Source organism: Megalopta genalis, chromosome 9 (genome assembly GCF_051020955.1).
Source record: "Megalopta genalis isolate 19385.01 chromosome 9, iyMegGena1_principal, whole genome shotgun sequence".
NCBI classification, from domain to species: domain Eukaryota; kingdom Metazoa; phylum Arthropoda; class Insecta; order Hymenoptera; family Halictidae; genus Megalopta; species Megalopta genalis.
The window spans coordinates 19,330,282-19,346,312 of NC_135021.1; the positions used below are offsets into that span (position 1 = coordinate 19,330,282).

General features: G+C 44.3%; 1 protein-coding gene and 1 long non-coding RNA gene across 3 annotated transcripts in view; one reads left to right on the top strand and one right to left on the bottom strand.

The window, feature by feature from the left end:
* The window catches only part of sick (sickie), a 277,051-nt gene that overhangs the window by 259,838 nt on the left and 1,182 nt on the right, over positions 1-16,031 (bottom strand). Inside the window, exon 2 of the mRNA XM_033477744.2 lies at positions 3,665-3,760. Coding sequence (XP_033333635.2) covers positions 3,665-3,730 — 66 coding nt within the window. The 5' untranslated portion in view covers positions 3,731-3,760. The remainder of the gene's footprint in view (positions 1-3,664; positions 3,761-16,031) is intronic.
* The window catches only part of LOC117224643 (uncharacterized), a 105,462-nt gene that overhangs the window by 87,806 nt on the left and 1,625 nt on the right, over positions 1-16,031 (top strand). The window contains exon 3 of one of the 2 annotated variants that reach the window (XR_013034101.1): positions 9,762-10,938. The exons of the other annotated variant lie outside the window; for it this stretch is intronic. This is a non-coding gene — a long non-coding RNA (uncharacterized LOC117224643). Of the gene's footprint in view, positions 1-9,761; positions 10,939-16,031 lie in introns of those variants that run through there. 2 annotated transcript variants of the gene reach the window in all.

Sequence of the window (16,031 nt, forward strand, 5' to 3'; positions counted from 1 at the left end):
CGTGACGAACTATTACCATGGCCGAGTAAAATACTTCGAACCAGCGACGATAACTCCTATATAATCGATTGGATTAATCGACGAAAATGGTCGTTCTCCGTAACGATTACTATTTTCGTTCAAATGTTTTTTGTTGGCTCGAAAATATATAATGCTCGACCGATAAAAACTATTATAAAACTACTAAATAATATAAATAAGATAAACTATTATAAGATATATTGTATATACTATATATAATATAATATATATACTATATTTTTTTTTCTCGCGACGAGTCGAGGCGAGCGTTCCCGGTGACGATAAGGCTGTCGCTAAATGGCCGAGATTTTCCGTCGGTGGTTTCGCTCCCTCCTTCTCCTCTTCCTCCTCCTCCTCCTCCTCCTCTCGGACGTTGAGCTGGATAGACGAAGACGAAGAGATTTTGGGTGTCGAGGGAGCCACGCCCCGGCCATGAGGACGAGATGATACCATTTTGTAACCCTCCTGGTAGCTGCCAAAATCCCTCGGGCCCACCTCCGTCCTTCGGCTGCGTGGATAATTAAAGATACAACGCCTACCTCTCGCGGCGCGGCGAGAAGGCCATTCTCGGCTGCAGGATCCAGAGAGGCTGAAGGGCGAGAGAGCGAGAGACCCGCTAAATTGGATTACGCGCGCAGAATCTTACCGTGCGCGGTATAACGCACGTTCCTGCCGCGAAACTGTGGAGCTTTGTATCGAGACGGTCTCGCGACGCTCGCAAAATCCCGGTCGAACTTTCGCTCCCCAGAAGAAGTTTCTTCTTTTCCCAAATTCACCGGAAGACACGCGCGTATACGTGGTCGAGGCTCTTCTTCTCGACACCAGAAGGTGTCGAAGGGACGCTGATTGGCTTATCGTAAGTTACCACTGCTTTAAAACGCGACGATAGACTCCGTCACGGTTTAATTCGGGTCTACGCTCTCGAGTAATCCTAAAATTATAAAGCCAAGACATCGGTGGCCCCTTTAGGGTTCAACAAATTAATTGGACGAATTAATATGTACACAGTGACCGAATTATTACGCGATGGAGCACGGCAATATGCGAATCTCCTCGTGCTACGGCTCGTCGATCGTTAACTGCCCTTGTTGTTCGGCCGAACGAGTCGCTTACCCGAAACGCGTTATGACACGTCGTCGAACGCGTATTCTCGTTCAAGGCCCTTTACGCGTCCTTCCCTCTCTTCGGCCCCAGAAATTCCGATCGTAACGGTTCGGAAAGAAACGCTGTCCAATTATCCCGAGCTTAGATAATTTAGCCACCCCAAAAAGAAATATAGAGTTCGTAAATGGCTGGCTCGGTCGCCTCGCGCCAGCCGAGCTCGCCTCTCATTGGTCACTGTTTTTCGTTGATAACTCGTTAACGGTGCCTCGGAGAACATTTTTGTAAAGGAAGAAGTTGCTTCGAATGGCTCGAGGAATATGTCTGTATATGCAGACAGAATATACGGTATCAGACTCTGTACAATACACATCGGACTCTGCCGTCCAGAGAAATAGCCTCGCGCAGAATTCAGCCGTACCTAAAAGGTTAAAGTCGAATCGAACAACCCGAACCGTTTCGAGACGTTGGTAGACTGCGATAGCTTCCGGGCAATGCGTAAAAAAGTTTTTCGAGCAAAAGTTGTATCGAGCATATTTTTCGTACGCAAACGTCCGGAGCCAATTTAGAACTAAAGATATTTGAAATAAAATAATAATGGTTACGCAACGTCTTTCTTCCCTTTACGATGCGATACCTGCGATAAAGAGTTAATTCGGATAATCGAGTTTCCACTACGATATGGTAGTTGCGTGGAAACAATTTGGAATCGAATAAACTAAACGCAGCGGAACGATGTTCTTTCTATCCTGGTCACACGCGATACAGCCGTTCGACGTTACAAGAACCTTTATCGCTTTCCGACTACCTATAAATAAGAGCGAGATGGGAGGAGCGGCGGCGGGGGATGGGGCAGAGAGTAGAACGCGGGAGTTCTCCGCAACGACGCAAAGGCATTGAGTATAATTTTCCACGCGAATGCACTGCCGGCTCGTCGCTTTTTCCTAATGACTGTCTTAATTAATATCTCGCGAGTAGGCGCGGTTGCGCCGAGCTGTCTCCGCATGAACGCGACGCCTCGACGCCGCGCTCCGCCGCTCCCTCTTCGACATCGTTCTGCGGATAATTTTCCGCGCGAATGCTCGAACTTCGCTCTCGCTCGCCGCCGACAAGCCGTTCGCCGTCCATTGCTCTTTTTTCCCGGCTCCTGGTCCCGACACATCGCCCGGTGTCGAGGACCTCCGGCGGCTGAAGTGGACGTCGCGCGGATGACAAAACGCGGCCGCACTTTAAAGGAAACTTCCGAGACATTTCGTTGTTTCGATTCCGATTCCGATGTCCCGCTGATTAAACGTTCAACGTCGAGCATGTATGTCAACGTCGCGTGTTCCTTTTCCCGCAAACGCAGCTCGAAATTTACACGCGATTTCCCAAGTTCCTACATTTTTCTATATGTTATCTAAAAGATGCAAAATTAACATGGAAAAATGCACACCATTCGCGCGAGCGTCGTTTATCTTTACGAAAATCAACGATTTTCCGATATTCGAACATAATTGTCGAGTCGTTCGGAAAGTTGTCCCGTTCTTTCGCGAGGAAATGTTGGCAATTTTGTTGGAAATATCTTTTCTTTGTCGGTTCGGCAGAGATGTCCGAGGAAATTTTAAATGAAATTTATTTTTGCCGACACAATTCGATTGTATGTTTGGCAACGTGCGCAGGGAATATATGCGGAACGGCCTCTTGGTCGTTTGAAGTGCTATTAAGATGATACATCCGGGTTTAGAACGCAACGTTACACGCGGAACTTCTATTTATTTAAGGCTACACGGCATTTAACCCTGCAAAATGTAACGCTTGAAATATAACAATTTTCTCAACAACGATGCGACCATCTTTTTCGAAGCTTTCCTCGAAATTTAGATTGCTAAAAGTTTGCATTCGCGCGTTCAAAATGCTTGAAATTAGATTCGCATGCGCGAAGCACGTCTGCCAACTCGTATAAAATCTGTCGATATTCTATGTATAATTCGTACGTAGCACGTTTAATTCTACTTTGAATTCGACGATCGTCGTTAGAAATCGTCGAATTGAAAAATCTTGACAACGCGAGTATTATAACGGAACTGTTATTACAAAAACAGAACGCGTAAAGAGGATTTGGGGATTCCACGTGGTGCGGAAAGTTTCGAGGAACGCGGGCAACGCGCGCTTATAGAGCAAAGCTTATTCGAGCTACCGAATAGGTCGTTGAGCGTACGAAACGGTTGCACGAAGAAGCGAGAACCGTTTGCTTTTGGTCTTCCGCTAACTCGTTCACCCTTTATGTACCTTGCAGAATGCATAATTTACATTTCCTTCGAAGTATGTACAGCGTTAGGGCAGTTTAACGGAACTCGTTCGGTATAAGCTAATTCTTACAAAAATGGAGCGGATTCGTTGACGAATATATCACGCCGAGCACTTGTAAACGCGAGACCGTTAAAAAAAAGAAGAAACGATCACCGGAATAACCGAATGATGCGTTAACGACGATCTTGAAATTCGATTACTTCAAGCATTTCTAATAAGCGTGCACGTTGATATAAACAGAACGTCTTACCTTAACGGTTTCCTGAGGGGAGTACCTCGCTGGGCGGTGGGCTTGAGCCTGGGCCTGCAGGCTCATCGCTTTACCATAACTGCTAAACCGAAAATCCTGGAAAAATTCGACAACGATTACCAACGATTCGTCTGTGAAGCGTGAAGCACGAATAACAGCAAAATAAAAAGAAAGTAGTTACGCGTAACAAAATTCAAGCCGCTATTATTCCGTTCAAAAAGCTGTCAACGTACTTCCCGCGGCGAGAATATTCTCTGAAAGTTTTATTACGATCGGACAAAATTTGACGGGGATACAGCCATTTAATTATTCGAGAACGAGGACTCTAAGAATTCCAAAAGTTTACGGTACAGGCGAATGTAGCTGCTATTTTTTAGGACATTTTTTAGGATATTCCATTCTATAGAATATGCGTTAAACGAATTTTATCGCCAGGGACGAATCTGGAACATATAATTCTAAACGGGTCGTAATTGAGATCCGATATCTCTCCGATAATACCGATGAATTTATCCGCTTATTCGATCGATCGATTATTAAATCGGCAAAGGTCGAAGCGACATCGGAGATCCCGATTAACAGCGTTATTAATCCTCTCGCCGAATTCTCAGATAGCAACACAGGAAAGACGCGATTGTTCCATCGGAGTCCGATAAAGCCAGGCTTGGTACAAGAGCCGAAGTAAACGAGAGAAGCGCAGAGGGTGCCTGGTTGGCTGGTTGGCCTGTCAATACGAAGAGCTACGTGACTCAGGTACCAAATGACAGATTCGATCGAAGGGACGGACTTCCTCCTCCCTTTCTAGAACCGTCTCGTTTTTCCGATATTCTTTCCGGACGAGAAACTACGGATTCGTGCCAAAATATAAATAATAAAATAATTTAAAAATGGCATTTACAAGTTGCCATCGCGCTGGCAAGAAGTCGTAAGTAACGATGGAAAGTATATTCTACGATAAATATTATTAAACGTATGAAAATTGTGTTATATTTCAATTGAAAAACGGACAGAACTTTCCGGTAAACCTAATACGTTCACTGAAACACACGAACGATATTTATCGACTAAAAGTAGCGAAAGTCCCGTTGATATTATTTCTGTTGCACAACCATTTGTTAATCCTATGTAAATAATAAGTAGAAGAAAAGAAAATGAAGGACAACGAAGAAACGATTATTTTACGTCCACTGAAAAAAAATGAACGAAATTTAATTACGAACGAGCCCCGGTCGTTAATTTTTTTTAGCTCTCCGTGGGAGTAAACGTCGAACGACAACGGGTAAAGCCCGAAAGAGTAATTAACCGACGATTAATAACGAAGCCGGTCGTTTTTCAGGCAGCCGTTTTCAAACGCTCAAAGAAAGCCGCGTTTTGTGCGGCACCTCGAACCCCGTCGAAGAATCGCAATCGAAGTACTTCTTGCGCTCGGTTGAAGCAGAGGCGAAGCACGAGTGCGGAAGGTTCGATCATTCGATGGCAAAACGAACGATTCGTCGATTATGCGTTGACAAAAGAGGGTAAAGAATGATAGGGCGAAAGAAATGGAGGATGAAAGAAAGAGAAAGAGAAAGAGAGAGAGAGAGAGAGAGAGAGAGAAGGAGGGGGCATAGAACCGTGGTAAACGATTCGGCTGTTCGTCTAATGAAAGAGACAGAAACAGCACTCTCACGATCACGATACGGGAAAGCTAATCGAGCGAAAAGCATAATTAATCACAGTGAATCGCATCGTGATTAACGGTAATCGCGTTGCTCCCGCTGCGAGGATAAACATTGTTAGCGCGCGACAAATGGACTCGTCTATTCGCAAATTATTCAAAATTACTGCGAAACCTATTGCATATTATTCGCGCCTATTACATACGCGCGATGCACTCGCTGCCAGGCGGCAATTACGTTCGCGTAAACGCGAGACCGGATACTAGAAATATACTCAAAATGTACATCGTTCCGACACTTCTATCGGGCCGTTTCTTCTTCAGGAATGTCTACAGAATCCGATCCTGGATAGAGTTTTCGTGCCGAACAAAGAACTTTTCGTAAAAATACCAAAATATTGCGGAGAAACTGCGCACGTCGACACTTCTTTAAACTTTGACATCGATTTATTGCTATTTAGGAGCAAGAACAATTAATAAATTGCATGCCGCTATATTCGGGAAACTCTCCTCTATCTTTTAACAGCAATTAGAACTTTCTAACGTTTGTACTTTTCATGCAATATCTCATTTTTGTCGAAAATTTGGGGTTTTTACAAAAGTTCGTTTATTTAAAAAACTGAGGGCGATGGAGCAATTCGGTCTTCGGATTCTCGTTCAGGGAGCGAAGCTCTACAAGAATTTCATAGTGGCTATAGGAAGCCAGAAAAAATGTTTGATTTTGTCGGACAATGTTATCGCGATAAATGCGTAAAACCTGCGGATCTGAACGTGACTTTATTCCGGCGTTTCGGAAAACGTGCTTGTCGTAATAAAGCCGTTAAAAGCCGGCGAACTTGAGAGAGAGAGAGAGAGAGAGAGAGAGAGAGAGAGAGTGAGGGAGAGAGAGGGAGAGAGAGAGAGAGAGAGTGAGGGAGAGAGAGGGAGAGAGAGAGGAAAACAAGACCGCGTCCAGTACGTACTTTCCGCCACGTTCGGTCGAGCCGATCCAATCCCCTGATAAAGCCTTAAAACAAACGATCCTGCGCCACCCCGTGCATCCGTCGATCGAACGGAAGAATCGAAAACGTAGGTGCAAAAGGAAGGTTGTTGTGCCGGGGTAACGTCGTTAGTTTCCGGTTCGCCGTACGCGCTTCCATCGAGTTCCGAACAGGCTCTGCGACCCCTCGCGATGCACGGGGTCCCATGCTGTCTAATGAGGCTCGACACCCGCCTACCCGGGGCTCCCATGATACTCCACACCATAAAGTCCGATGTTCAAACTGTTGAACGCTATTATACGCATGCGCCACCAAAGTACATTCGTATTTTAATACGTTCCATCTCTCTCCGGTTTCTCCGTGCCCCTTGTCCGGAGGAACGTGCCCGCTCCTTGTTTGCACCCTACCTCTTCGTTCGTCTCGATCTTATACCATGTCTGCACAGGGTGTTCGACCACGTGTGGTAAATATGTGGTAAATACGTAGACCGATGAACAAAATTGCAAAGTTGTCTTCCAACTTTGTACGGAGATGTTTTTAACGTTATAAGCTTGTTAGACTTTATCATGCAACGATAATTATTTTTACAAAAAACACACTCCTTTTATTACTTTATCAAGAAATCGTGCTCCATCGAATGTACGATTATAAGTGTAAAAAGAGGATAATATCGATATCTTACTAAAATTACAATTAACTCAGTTTTCCTAAAAGTGGACTTACACCGTTTTAAAAAAGAAAGAAAAGAAAAAAACGACTCGCTTGTTGGCGTCCGAGTCGTCTATACGATCGATTTGGTATTCGAAGAGTTCGGAAACAGAGATCGATCACCTACCGCATGCTTTGCTCAGCACGAATTGCTAACTCGTAAACGAAATCGTCCACCGTAATTTTGTCACTCTCGATTTCGGTCTTATTTTGGCTTGTAAAATCGCCCCCTAAAACATCTACTACACGCAGTCGAACACCCTATACATACGTCCCATCCCCCGAGCCGCCGCACAACTCCGGATGCATATTACAACCCCATAAATGGATTAATGGCATGTCGAACGATTAGTTACGGCATCGGTTTTACGATCCTTTGGGACATAAGGTAAAAGACGCGTCCCGAGATAAGAGCGATCGTAGGATTTGGATGAATCGGGTTTAATACTCTTTATAATTCGAAGACAGAGGTTTTTCAAGCGCGTAAAATATGTCGAACAACGCGATATTTGTGCGCGCAAGATACGCGAATATGCACGTTTATGTATTTATTATATTTATTATTGTATTATTATTGTATTATTATATTTATGCGCGGAAATGTTCAACGTAAGGATAGGGTGAAGAAAATTTGTAAAAATTGTAAAAAGATCCGTCGATTTAAATCAAATTCGAAACGCGTACAATTATACTTAACTTCGGTCCAAATAATTTTCAGCTCTCGACGAATTTTTCAATCGACTCGAACGCCAACCTTTAAATATTTCGATACACTTTCAAAAATAACCAGCTCGCGTGTTGTTTATTAAAACTGCGGAAGAAAAAGTTTAAACGGACTGGAATGAATGAACGGTTCGAAATTGGTAAGGCGTCTCTGCATCTAATTAAGACAAGGAGCAACTAGGAAGCAATAAAGTAAAGAAGACAAGGCTGAAACTCCGGGAACCACCTCCCCACGGCAGCGGTACATCGGTATGGGGTTTTCTGGCATGGTGTCGAGGGTAAACGTACCGACAGTGATCGAGAACCGCGATGCTATCTTCGCGGCTCGATAACGACCAGCGGAAGTATCGCTTTAATCACTATATCCGAACCCCGTTCCCTCGACACGGCATTGGATACGAGATCGTTTCTCATGTAACCTCGTAGAAACTCGGAATCGGTCGCAGTGCGACTTTCCGAACTCGCCGGAAACCCGAACCCCGCCGATGCTATTCCTAAATCAAAACCTTCGATTTCAGCGCAGAGATACGCGCGTACGCTTTTGGTCGCATTTTAAGCAGCTCTTTAATTAAGTCGACCATTCCGTATTAACGCCGAAGCCAAATAATTTTGGATTCGAGAGCACGCGCAAAGAACGGCTCCTTTTTTCGCCACATACGCGCGTTATCGGGTGTTGCTCGAGGCATTATTCCAGGACCTCCACCGTTTTTCATCTTCATTAACCTTTTAGGCCCGACACGCCACTATAGGGCTTTCGCGGATGTCATCTTTCAGAACGACACGCCACTATAGTGGCTTTCGTGGATGTCATCTCTCTGGACGACGCGCCACTATAGTGGCTTGCTCTGGTAGCTCACTCGCTCATCGTTCGAACCAAATAATCGTCTTCGTATGCATTGTTTCACACTTCTTTTGTCTTCGCATCGATTTACAACAGTCTACAGGGTGTCCCAAAAATGTCTCGCAATCCGGAAATGGCGGGTTCCTCGGATCATTTGAAGCAACTTCTTCCTTTACAAAAATGTTCTCCGAGGCACCGTTAACGATTTATTAACGAAAAACAGTGACCAATAAAAATCGAGTACGGCTGACGCGAGGCGACCCAGCCAACCAGCGCGCCAGCCGAGCTCGCCTCTCATTGGTCACTGTTTTTCGTTAATAACTCGTTAACGGTGCCTCGGAGAACATTTTTGTAAAGGAAAAAGTTGCTTCGAATGGCCCGAGGAATCCGCCACTTTCGGATTGCGAGACATTTTTGGGACACTCTGTATATACAGACAGAATATACAGTATCAGACTCTGTCGTCCAGAGAAATAGCCTCGCGCAGATTTCAGCCGTACCTAAAAGCTTAACGATCCAACCGATGTTTTAGGAGAGCTCGGCCACTATTCTTTCTTGCCGATTTCCTTGAAATATACAAGGTGTCCCAAAATGATGTTTCTTCCGGGAAACGAGGGGTTCCCGAGGTCAAAATTTACAAAATAATTAATTGCTCGTATTATTTCGAACGGGGGATCGATATTATCTTTTCTTTCAAACAACAGCACTGCTCCGTTAACGATACCGAATTATCGTTAACGATACAGAATCGCGCGAAGGTGTTAATACGTATCTCTTAATACGTAATCTTGGCGTATCTCGGAGGGAGGGTCAAGCTCGGACGCAAAAAGTGGAATATAAACGCGCGTTAATTTCGTGGAACTGGGCAAGGTAGAGGGAGCAGGAAGAGAAGGAGAAATAGGAGATGGAAGAGGCACCATAAGGTCTGGAAGGCCCCTTATACTATCGATCTGTCCCCACCTCGGCGATACCATGCACCGTGCCACCACACCATATAACCCCCATGGAACAGCACTATTGTTCCCACTCGGTCGCTCGCTCGCGCGCGATAGTGTGCGTTTACGCGTTGTCCCGTATATTTATGCGCTCATCTACACGGTCGCGCCCCCACACACACACGGTCACGCATCCGCGATAGTATACCGGCGCGTACACGCATGTATTAACGCACTGCATTTATTTCCGTAGGTAGAGGAGACCATGGACCTCCTCGCACCTGCCCTCAACGACACCGTTGCGTCGCAAACGACGCGCACCCATGCCACCGCAATAACCACCTAGCGTGTCCGTATTGCGAAACGTACGGGAATCGTATGCCCAGTTTTTCCATCGGATCCCATTTTTATTAGGCGATCTCGTTTTCATAACATGGAGATATAACCGTACCCTCTCCGGAAAGATGCGCATACTTCGACGACGACGACCAGGGTAGCTATTGTAAATCCTTTACGATAACAAATTTTATTCGATCGTCGTAAAAATGTCATATCGAGAGAGAGAAAAAATACTAAAAATAAATACTTGCAGCACCAACGATCAACGACGAAGCTTGCCGACGATGTCCGTCGCCGTCTCGCTCGGTCGAAAATAAAAAATTCGTGAGGCAGTTTCAGTCGACACTTTTCGTCCCAGGAGGATCTAACCTGTCGTACAATATACTCGCATTTTTACAAAATTAAAACGAAGGGCCTGCATGCAAAGATAGCGTTCGATTAAAATGATAAAAGGTGTCGACGTTAAACGCAAGAGAATAGAACTTGTAAATAGATAATTAGGTGTACGCCCGATTTAGCTTGTTCGGATAATCGTGGAAAGAGACGGTGGTGCGCCTTTTAAATAGCATTAAATAGAATTTTATCGTAACCGCAGACATAATATTTTCAGTATTTCTTACGCGTTTACTAATTTCCGCCAGTGTTTTAAATTTTAATGTATTTTGCGATCGAACCATTCGACAAATAAATCGGCGTAACCGATAATTATCGTTGAACATGATGAAAATAACCTGGTTCGAGTAGTTAATTCCCACGTTTATGCGCTCGTTCGAACTTTTGGTATCGGAACTAGTTACAATTAAAACTTCTTGAACTTCGGTTATTAGCCCTCGCTTCGCCCGTATATTTTACGCTTAATGTTCACTATCCATTAAGTCGGCAAGTTGCAAGCCACCGTCGGAACTTCCTCCGAAGGAATTATTAATTGGATACTGTTAGCATCATCGTTAGATTCCGAATTCCTCTAATCGAATGATCTGATAAAACAAAGTACAGATTGTACGAAATTTAACGCACTTCTATCCTAAATTTAACTTACAGTATTCATTAATTAAATCAATTATTGTTTACTTTTCAAATTCCCTAGGATGTATCGATGCGTACAGTATATGTATATGTATTGGGTTGGCAACTAATTGCCGACTTGTTCAATGAAATAAAAAATTTCTTTTTTTACTTGGAAAAACGATAATATTGTAATGTTCGGAATATCTTTCGATCGAAAATGCTGCTTAAAATGGTTAAAAAAATAGTGATAAATGGTGGACACCCTGTACGTATTTCGCTCGGGTAGAAACGACTCTTTTGGTCGGCGCTAAGAGAGCCAACGCTCAAATTAGATGTTCGATAATTGTATCGGTACTGGAAAATCGGCCAGTTAACGTGCAACGGCGATCGAACGTTCCTTCGACGACCGCGGTCTTCGGGCGGTAACTTTGAGAAACAAGGTTCTCGATCCGTCCGACGTGTACCGGGTTCCCCTCTGACATGGACATATGGTATTCCACTTTTCATAGCGCCGCGTTCGCGAGAAACGTTAGGGGACAAGCCTATAGGAAGAAATCCGAATATCGAAGCGCGAGAGAAAGAGTTCGAGCGAGGTGGAAAGAGGACGGAGGACGATCGTGAATGGAAGATCGAGAAGTTCGGCGATGGTAGAAATGGCGGAGAAGGACGAGAGGATCGGTCAACGCCGAACGACGCGTTACGACCGCGCGGAGAAGAGGAAAGAAGAGACCCCGAGCAAAGATTAATATCTCTATAAGAGAAGTTCAGCGGAGCGGGCCATTTATCTACCAACGAACCTGCATCGCGCTCCGTTCTCCTTCTTCCTCCTTATTATCGGCGCTTCGTCCGGTTCTCTTCCTTCGTCGCCTCTCCTCGACCTCTTTCGCAACAAATCTTACACAGGGTGCTCGCCCTTTGAAGAAGTTTACTCAACCGACCGCCCTCCCGATCGCTGGGAAAGCAGATCTATGCGCCGAGATAGAAGAAGAAGAAGAAGAAGGAAGAGAAAGGGAAAATGAACTCCCGTGTCCGGACCGGGGGATAGCGATTCCGTGGACCGGATTTATCCGAGGAAATTCGATTTGACATTCGGCACAGTTTGGAAACGGAAGGAGGGATGGGACGGCATGGAGGGTCTAATGAATTTCGAGCGATCCCATCTGGCTCGCCTCGCACAGTCACGGAAGAACAGATCATTCTCGCGGAATACTTTATTATGTTCGTCCTCTAACGAAGATTCATTGGAGCGGCTCGCGCGCCGAGCTAGAACCCAATTGCGAGACACAGCGACGTACACTCATACACGAAAGTATTCGAACGCTTACGTTTCTGACATTCGATTGATAAAATATATTTGTTAAACTCAATTAGAAAATAATTCAACGATATATATCATTTTTCTACTTCGTCTCATAAATGTTCAATGGGGTTTAAATCGGGACTTTGCGGTGGATGCGGCACCACGTGTGGAACATTTTACAATACCCATTCTATGACTATTTTAGCGATATGCTACGGATCATTGTCGCGCTTTTTAACTTGATTATCCGAACAACGATTTGATTTCAGTGGCAAACGCGCGCGGAAAGGCGAAACGACGAAGACAACGCGGCGCAAACTATAATTTCAGATGACACCAACGATCTTGCATACTATTAGTAACTACTTGCACAGCTGGCTAAGCGTAATCGGTGCGAGTAAATTAAACTCTATCTCTATCTCGACTAGCCTTTGTAATCCAAGCAGTCCGCGATTATGTAGGGACACACGCGACGCCCTGCACAGTATTTCCACAAACCATGCTACACACCCCGCCCGTTGGGATAGTCGCGGAAATGCAAAACATCGTCGATAAATTGTGTCGCGCGAAATTTCAACGTTTCGCTAATAACCGAGATCGCGCGAAGTTATCGTCGACTATACGATTGCTCGTGAAATATACATAACGATAATAATGTTAAGATTAAATTGATTCGGTCGACATCGTTGAGACAATAAATTCCTTTTATGTTGTCGCATGTAAAACACGCATTGATTTTACCCACCGAATTAATCCTTTTCTAGATCCTTATTCGATACTCGATACTTTTGCTTTCGTTTACAAACGATTATTTGCAACAGTTTATTAAATCGTCGTGTCACAGTTAATATAAAACCGTATATAAATGATCGTTGTAAGTATGAAATGTAGTTTTCGAGGGTCGGTCATTAATAACTCCAAACGATACTTAAGACCACCAACGAAGAATTCCTTTCCCGCACAATTTAATAGGGAGGTTCGCCATCCACGCTCGTTCACCGTTCGCGCGCACGAAAAATCCCGGGCTACGATCGCGGTTACATATTTTAATTAATCATATATTGCCTGCGATAAATAATATTTCCTCATTAAATGAAACGAATTTTAAATATTATCGATCATCGTTTCCTAATTATTAGTATTCGACCGGATCGATACAATTATTAGAGATTTACATTTAGATAATTACTACTTATTATTATATTAATATTATAATACTTATTATATTAATTTAGATAACTACATTTAGATAATTGCTTTAATAAAGTAGGTGCTGCATACGAAACACGAAGAGACGTTGAGATCCTATAGAAAATCAAATAAACTAGTTTGACAAACTCTAGACTTTCTATTTTATTCTGTATTGTTATTAAGATAAATGAACCCATTGCCCTAGGATCTTTCGCACCTCCTACACCTCTTTCGGAGGTGTGCGTGTCAATATTTTCACCGGGTCAGGAATTGCAGTAATTCGAACGCGGCAACGATCCCGACACGTAAAACGCGCTTTTCTCTTGCGGGAACATTTCTCAGGTGAGATAGCGCCGAAGTGCACGGTGCGTTACACGGTATCCGAGGCGTGTACATTTGTACGGATGTCTTTATCGCTTTATGAGCCCCATAAAGTGCTCTCGTCCGTCGCGCCGACCTTGTATCTTTGCCGCGAGGCACCAACAGCGGAAAGAGAGCGAGAAGGATACAGCATTTAGTCATTGTTTATACGACTTATTGCGTGGACTCTTGTCGCGTCCGTTCGGGCTTTAACCTTTTAGGCCCGACGCACCACTATAGTGGCTTTCGCGGATGTCATTTCTCTGGACGACGCGCCACTATAGTGGCTTGCTCTAGTAGCTCACTCGCTCATCGTTCGAACCAAATAATCGTCTTCATATGCATTGTTCGGATCGTTTGAAGCAACTTCTTCATTTACAAAAATGTTCTCCGAGGCACCGTTAACGAGTTATTAACGAAAAACAGTGCGCCAATAAGAATCGAGTACGGCTGGCGCGTGGCGGCCCAGCCAACCAGCGCGCGAAGCCCAGTTCCGTTCGTTGGCTCGGTCGCCTCGCGCCAGCCGCGCTCGCCTCTCATTGGTCACTGTTTTTCGTTCATAACTCGTTAACGGTGCCTCGGAGAACATTTTTGTAAAGGAAAAAGTTGCTTCCAATGGCCCGAGGAAACCGCCACTTTCGGATTGCGAGACATTTTTGGGACACCCTGTATATACAGACAGAATATACAGTATCAGACTCTGTACAGTACATATCAGACTCTGCCGTCCGGAGAAATAGCCTCGCGCAGAATTCAGCCGTACCTAAAAGGTTAAATCCGTCACCCTGTACACGGTTACTTCGTGCGACAGTTACCCGTTACAAATGTTTCGTACAAACTGTCTCTCCGATATCCGCTCCTTATCACGGTGCACATCGTTTCTGACCTACTCGACGATAATGTATACACGGTTAGCGCGTTTGCGCAACGAAACTTCGGCATAATAATCGAAGATAGAAAATTTAAAAGTACACGGTCATGAGCATAACTCGGCGGCATTTTACCAGCTTGACCGGTCCAACGATGTTATTGGTCATGTTCCCTCGCTATCGACGGTATAGATCGTTGGCACGCCAGTTTCCGTGCACTCTCCATTATGCCGTTTAGGCGTCTAAGAACAATGCGGCCCGGAACAACGAATACAAGCACCGGGGATGCGGGTCGCGAAGATCGCTCGTCGGATAAATCATCGTAATCTTTGGCCATCTGTATCACAAATCTTCTAAAGTATGGATACCGTTGCACGTATCGTGCCGCGTCTCAGGCATATAGCAACTCCTTTTGAAAAGAAAAACGTTCCTCCGTGATTCTTGAACGTTACATCCATGGGATTTCTTTACCACTACTTTTGACACAATTATTTGGTCATTCACCCTCAACCGATACAACGATTTCAACTAAAATTCGGGTAAAGTTGCCTAATATGGAAACATCTCCTAATACATAACTTATCGTATAACTTATTCTCTTATTCGCAGTATTATTCGAACAATTTTACAATCTCTATTCGAATAGCTTACGAGGAACAACGAATAGTGTTTATTCGAATGAAATATTCGACTAGAAAATATTCGTTCGGGTTAAATTGTCTTGAATAAATATTTTATCCGAAACAATGCGAATAATGCCCGACTCTCTGGTTCTACCGTATTCTACCGTGTTCTACCGTGCGGATGTAGGCTACGCATTCTTCGTACTCGAAACGAGAGCAACAGGGACAAGGCCGAGTCAACATCGTGTTTACTTTCGGTGAACATGCAAAAAGCGAACGTGACCCGCATTCACGCCCTTATGCATGTACCTAACAAGTGAAAGGCGTGAGCGTCCATTCTAAAATTTATTTAGCGTGCTCGAATCAATTTAAAATTCCCAGACAGTTCCGGACACAAACCGCGAACAGGGTGCGCTGTGAAAATAACAACGGAACAGCGATTGTCCGATCCGACGCGGAGGCAATCAGCGCCGACAACTGGGTCTGTGATTTTCGATGTTTCATTATAACGGGAAACGGTGAAATTAGTTGACAACTCGGACGCCGAATGTCGGCTCGAAAAGTTCAAATTTACCGTATCGGTATCGATGGTATTTAACTCTTTTTTTATTCCAAAAATCCTAATAACGTTCTGTTCGTTCGATACGTCGCGATCAAAATGAATGTTGAAACCCAGCTAAAAATTAATATCATCGAACGTAGTTCTTCGCCGTTCGATTTTCATCCGAATCTGTCCGTAGAAAATTTTGTTGGAGGCAAAAGTATTGAAAAATGAAGCAAATATCACCGAAGCACCGTTCAAAGTATGTATTTCGCCTCCAAAGGTTCGTCGT